The sequence below is a fragment of the Gossypium raimondii genome, chromosome 12, assembly GCF_025698545.1.
Source record: "Gossypium raimondii isolate GPD5lz chromosome 12, ASM2569854v1, whole genome shotgun sequence".
NCBI classification, from domain to species: domain Eukaryota; kingdom Viridiplantae; phylum Streptophyta; class Magnoliopsida; order Malvales; family Malvaceae; genus Gossypium; species Gossypium raimondii.
In genome coordinates, this window is record NC_068576.1 from 16,430,369 (window position 1) to 16,437,068 (window position 6,700).

At 32.5% G+C, this 6,700-nt stretch overlaps 1 protein-coding gene across 1 annotated transcript; it reads right to left on the reverse strand.

Annotated features, from left to right (window-relative positions):
• Positions 1 to 5,964: 5,964 nt before the first annotated feature.
• On the reverse strand, positions 5,965 to 6,479 carry LOC105762362 (putative EG45-like domain containing protein 1). Its single transcript, XM_012580202.2, has 2 exons — positions 6,380 to 6,479; positions 5,965 to 6,245 (listed from the first exon to the last, which is right to left on the reverse strand). The coding sequence occupies exons 1-2, from the start codon at positions 6,477 to 6,479 to the stop codon at positions 5,965 to 5,967; spliced, it is 381 nt and encodes a 126-aa protein (XP_012435656.1).
• Positions 6,480 to 6,700: the final 221 nt, after the last annotated feature.

Consider the following 6,700-nt stretch of genomic DNA (forward strand, 5'->3'; position numbering starts at 1 on the left):
TTAGTTTAGCTTTAGGTCTTGTGTTACATAAATATTTTTTTTTTTTGCTCCCTACACTATTGTGGGTTGTTGAGTTCAATTCGAATTATATAAAATCTGGTGGGTTGGATTTTTATCAGAATATTTGATTTTATTTTCTTAAATTTATCAAAATTCCTAATTTTTCCCTCATTTGCAACCATCCAAACCCCCACCCCTTTTGCACGTTGCTTTTCTTTCTTTTCCCTATATTGTTGATTTTTTCTTCGTTTCTTTCTTCTTCCTTGAGTTCTTTTCTTCTTTTTTGGTAATTCTTGAGTATTTCCATTTACTTCGTGCATATTGTTGCTCTTAAATCGCAAGTCGTTCATAGTGTAAGTTTTCGTTTAAGTAATTTTTCTGAAGTCTCATACTTAGTTTGTTCTTTGAAGTAATATATGGTTGTGTTAATGTTCAATCCTCGTTCTCAGTAGTGTTAAATGTTCTTATGTTTTGGTTAGGCGAAGGGTGAGAAAGCCGAATTCTTCCAACAGATGCTATTTTAGATGGGTATGTGACGGTTAGTTGGTATGATTTGATGATTGAGTGTAGGTTTCGTGAGTTCCTAGTTGTGTGGTCAATCAAATCAGCCATCGAGTGTGTGAAAGTAACCCAAAATCTCGATTGAAACTCAGTAAAACCTGAAAAAAGAGGTTATTTTCGAAACTACTCTATGTCACACAGTCGTGTAGCAGATCGTGTGGACCTTTTTGGACCAATTTGAAGGCCCAATTAGGGGCCGATTAAGGGACTCTAAAATTGGATCTGTGGGCACTTTGTTTGCTTATAAAATTCAGTACGTTACACATAAGTATGCTTAGAAAGCATGTCAAGTAAGTTTTGTTTTGTATAAGTTATGTGATATGTTGTGCTCTATAAAATATATATGTTTAGGTATGCATGATATACAACTTATGAGATATGTATGTATGTTATCATGATTATACATATGCATTGGGGTGGGTTTTGATATGTTGGAGGAAGTGTAATCTGACAGTTTTACTGTAATTTTGGTGGTTAAATCGCAAGTTCTGTTTGGCAGCTCAGGTGCATATTTGAGAGTGACATACCGCCACGTACTGGTGTGATTGGATGGATGGACTCTTGTAGCCCAAATTGGTGTGATTGGTTGGACAGAGATAATGAATAGTGGATGGGGGTAGAATCTGTTTTGATATGATATATGTTCTAAAATTTGAAAAAAAGATATATGTTATGAAATTTTGATTTGGCGTTTGTATATGTGTACGTTATGAGTAAGAAATTTTGTATGTGGGTCAAGTCACACAATAGGATTCTAGCTCACTCGTTTGTTCTGTTTCGTTTTAGATGACCATTAGGATTAGGATTGGACAACAATTATGGAGCTTGGTTTGAACATTTTGGTTTTTTTTTTTAATTCTATTTCGTTTTTTTTAAATTTTTCTTGGGACTTTAATATTGATTTTTGTATTTAGTCTAAAAACGTTCTATTCATAATCGAGTTTTAATCAAGATGGCATAACTAACAATATAATCAAAGTTTTAATCAAGATGACATAACTAACAATATACTATGGTTTTATAAGACAAAAATTTTTAAATGTTTTTTTGCTGCAAAGTTTTTGAAATTCGATACGATGTTTTACTACGCACGTGATTAATCAATTTGGTTTTGTTTTACTAAACTATGGGCTTTACGAACTTTTTTTTAATTTTTCTTGGGACTTTAATATTGATTTTTGTATTTAGTCTAAAAACGTTCAATTTCTAATCATAGTTTTAATCAAGACGGCATAACTAACAATATACTATGGTTTTATAAGACAAATTTTAAAATATTTTTTTTCTGCAAAGTTTTTGAAATCTAATACGATTTTTTACTACGCAAGTGATTAAGCAATTTGGTTTTGTTTTACTAAAGTATGTTTTGGGACTAAATTATGGAATTTACAGACTTTTGTTTATTTAATTTTGCTTGGGACTTTTAATATTGATTTTTGTATTTAGTCTTGTAACATCCCGAAATAGGGCGTAAACGGAATAGCGGTTGCAAAACCACAAATCGGAGATAGAAAATATTATAGTGATTAATTTTTATGATTTACCGATTGATTGGATGCATGTGTTAGAATACCGATAAGAAATTTCAGCAATTGCTTGTCTGAATTGCATATTAGGGTCTAATGGCAAAAGTGGGTAAATATGAGTTTTAGATGATAAATGATTTAATTGAAGTGCATAATTGAAGTAGAGGTCCTTAAATGGTAATCAGACCATTAGATTTTCATGGACAAAAATGGGCATGCATAGATAAAAATAACTAAAGTTTTAATGAAGGGCATTTTAGTCATTTGGTAAAAAAAAGAATTAAAAGGGAACAAGATGGAAAAATGTGCTCATCTTCTTCCATAAGGGCTGAATTTCAAGAGACACCATAGCTAAGGTTTCTTCACCTTCTCAAGCTCATAGTAAGTGCATCCAAGCCCCGTTTTTAATATTTTTTTAGGTTTTTGGAGTCCTAGTAGCTCGATTTAGCTTATTCTACCAAGAATTCATGTTAGGGTTCCTATTTGGAAAATTACCCATAGATGAAATGTGTTTATTTTGATGTTTTATGGTAGATATGAAGCTTGAAATTATGTTAAACAACTTTTGCTAGGCAATTTTAAGTGAAAACAAGTAAAATGACATAATTGGTAAAAATACCTAATGTTCATAAGTAAATGTTAGAGTGGGAATTTGATGTTGCCATAGAAGAGAAAGATGTTCAGCATGTGACAAAACATAAGAATAAGGGATGAAGTTTAATTTCCGAGCTTTGGGGCAAAAGTGTAAATATGCAAAAGTTTAGGGGCAAAATAATAATTTTGCCAAAATTTGAGTCAATGACTGTTTTGATGAATGTGAGTATTAAGTAAGCTAAATTTGATATTATAGATCAAGAGGAACGGAATCCGGAGTTAGACCGGGGAAAGAAAAATGTTGAGTACTAAGTCGCTAGATTTGATCGTATTTTGTACCGAGGTAAGTTTACGGTAAATAAATGTAATGTTTCAATAATTACTATTAATGTTGTTATTTTCCAGCAATTATGTACTTATTTCATGAAATTATTTAACATTGACTCAAGTATGAGATGATAGAGAATTAGTGATAAAAAGTCTCGTTGAAACATTAGGAATGTATCGGATACAAAAGTCATGACTTTAAGGAAATGAGATCTCATGTAAGACCATGTCTGAGAAATGGCATTGGCATTATTGAGGTTATGAGAGGTCCCACGTAAGACCATGTCTGGGACATGGCATTGGCACAGAGATGAGAGGTTCCCGGTAAGACCATGTCTGGGACATGGCATGAGCACCGATATGAGAACTCTCATGTAAGACCATATCTGAGACATGACATTTGCAGTACAGGAAACATCCCATGTAAGACCATGTCTGGGACATGGCTTTGGCATGTTATTATCAGACAGGAGACCCGAGTATCCTTAGTATTCCAAGTGGTTCAACGGGCTAGTAAGTAGACTATGTTATATGAAAGTCCAGGTAAAAGCATAATAAATAGATTCAGGTGAGTTACAAGGGTTAAGAATATCTCCGTTATCAGTTAAGAAAAAGAAATTTCAGCAAGGGAGGAGTAAGTTATATTCATGAGTTATTTATGCAAGTAAGTAACAAATAAGAGAGTAAGTAAAGAAGAAGCAAAGACCATGATACTTGATGATGATTTATGAGTATAATTATTTATGATAAATGTTGTTATTTATTTTCTTGTAAACTTACTAAGCTTTACGCTTACTCCCTTTATTTTCCTTCTTTTTTATAGTATCGCCAAGCCAATTCAGGGATCGTAAGGGCATCGGAGATCGTTTCACACTATCAACAGACCATCTTGGTATTTTGTGGTTCGAAACGTTTTAAGTTATGGCATGTATAGGGACTTAGTCATTTTGTGTGTGGGCCCTTATAATATGCTAATGAATAGCATGTAAATATTCGATAATGATTAGCTATTGAAATGGCTATTTAAGAACATGTTTTGGTGTTATGTATGCCTAAATGATAGTTAAAACAAGGAAATTCTAAAAGAGTAAAAATTTGCAATGGAACAATTTTTGGACAGCAACATTGACGTGAATTTGAAAAATCACCAAGGATAGTAGAAATAGAATTAGAAAGTGAATGAAATATAGAATTAAATCTTATGGAGTCTATTTTCACATGAAAGAAACAGTGTAGCAAAAGAATTTTATATTTTGTAATATTTGAATTTTAGTGAGACAGGGTCAGAATGGTTTTTGAAGTCCTTTATTCTGAATTTAGAAAATCATTAAAAATTGTATAAAAATAATTATGAGTCATAATTTATATGTCTAGATTCCTTAGTGAGTCTATTTGCAGTAGAAACAAGCAGAAGCACCATATGAAGCCCGTACAATGAGATAATTGAGTTTTAGTGAATAGAGGTCAGAACCATTGGACAGTGAAATAGGAGATAATTTAATGAATAAAATGTACTTATTGGCTAAGCCAAAAATTCTTGAAATTTTAGGGTAAGAAGATATATGAGTCTAGTTTCAGGGAAAATTTACATATCTAAATTTTGAGTTTTGTAGCTCGAGTTATAATTAAATTAGTGACTATTACGCAGGTGGATAGTTTTATTGTGAATAGTGAAATGATTTATTTTGATTTATTTAAGTATTCAGAAAATTTTTAATGTTCCCAGTTTGGACCCAAACCATTTTCGTTGCATGTTTTAGGGTCTCGAGGGTTATTTTTGGAACATATTGATTGAACAAGAGCGAATTAATTTTAAAAGCAAATTTTTATGCTCCGATCTAGTAAGTTAAGTCAAATAACGCCTCGTGCTTGACTCCAGCAATGGTCTCGGGTAAGGGGTGTTACAAATCTAAAAACGTTCTATTTTTATTAGAGTTTTAATCAAGACAGCATAACTAACAATATACTATGGTTTTATAGGACAAAAGTTTTAAAATGTTTTTCCGTTGCAAAGTTTTTGAAATCTGATACGGTGTTTTACTATGCAAGTGATTAAGCAATTTGATTTTGTTTTACTAAAGTTAATAAAACATGGTTTTCGTCAAAGTACCCCAGTGATTTTAGTAATTTCTATGCTTTCGATGATTTAATATGTTTTGTTTCCCTTTAAGTCAAAACGAGCTTTTCACAAAAACTAAGCGACAATGTTTTCACATAAGTTGTAACCATCACAATCTCACTGTAACGTCTAAGCTGGGTTTGGGGTGTTATAGGGTTGTTGATGTGGCACTTTCTAAAATTTGACCAAAGTTAGAGTATCTATAATTAGTCAAAGATATATATTTTTTGTTTATTTGCAATATAGGAACCACCAATCTTCATCTGTGCTGAACAACAACCATAATAACCACAAATTCTCATCACCGTCCATCCTCTGCTCCCCCATCTTTAGCGCTACTCATTCTACTACCCACGCACCATAAGATCCACCTTACACAACCACTTCTCCTACATAGGTGATGAGGCTGTCGAAATAATAATTTTTTCGTGACGTCAAATGTTTTAATTATTATTTATTATATCTAGAAATTATTTCTTATTTTACATAAATTATCATAATAATTCAATTAATTTTAAGTTCTATACTAAAATAAATATGATATTCAAAACCTTGATTTATTTCTGTAGACTCTTAGGAAAAGAGACGATCCATCACTCCAATAAAAAAAACTGTAATTTGATATCTTTATTACATAGTACTAAGGTATTTATTTGGAAGGGAAATATTTTATTACAAAAAAATTAAAAACAAAACTTTTATCCATAAACTTCACTCTTTGCATTGGGTGCCAAAATTGGTCAAATCCTACAAAACCACCAAAAGAAGAATGATGTTATTGCATTAAACGAAGGAACTTCATCACTAAAGAAGCAATGGAGATGTGAAGGAAGTGTGCTATGCATACTGCTTGTAGTCGACGTTAATGACACCAGCAACAGGGTTGGCAATAATAGTGAAGGCCTCTTGGGAGAGATCGATGGTTGATGGACATCTTGGACAGTGATCAACAATCTTCACATTAACGCTCTTGCCTGTGCATGGATGTGGTACGGGGTTTCGGGGTCCCGTGCAGGTCACAGTGAACATTTTCCCACACACTGTCCCATTATCCCACAATGCATCACCAGCTGCAGCAATCATTTTTCCTTGATCTTGGTTTCCAAAGCATGCAGAAGCTACCAACAACCACAATATATAGCATAGTTATATATTTGTTTCAAATCAAAGCATTTGGTTAAGAAAAAAATGCAAATTTTAATTATAAATTCGATGGACTTGATTAGGAGAAATTAGAGAAAACAATACTCACGAACATATTTTGTATAAAAGGTGGCAATCCCTGGTGTTGCTGAAGCAAAGGAGATAAGGCAGGCAACCATACCAACAAAAAACAAACTATAATTCTCCATTGCTTAATTAGATTTCGATGTTTTAGGTTGCATGTGTTATGAGCACTTAAGATATAGGAGTGGTCCACTTATGTAGGCTAATTGCCTGCCTCATTGGTAACTTTTTTTGGGTGATTTACTAATTCATTAGCATTTATTAAAAAAATTAATCACTAAACTGTTACAAAACTTACAATAGAGAGTGATAGATTGTAACTGAAACACCAATAAACACTGGAAAA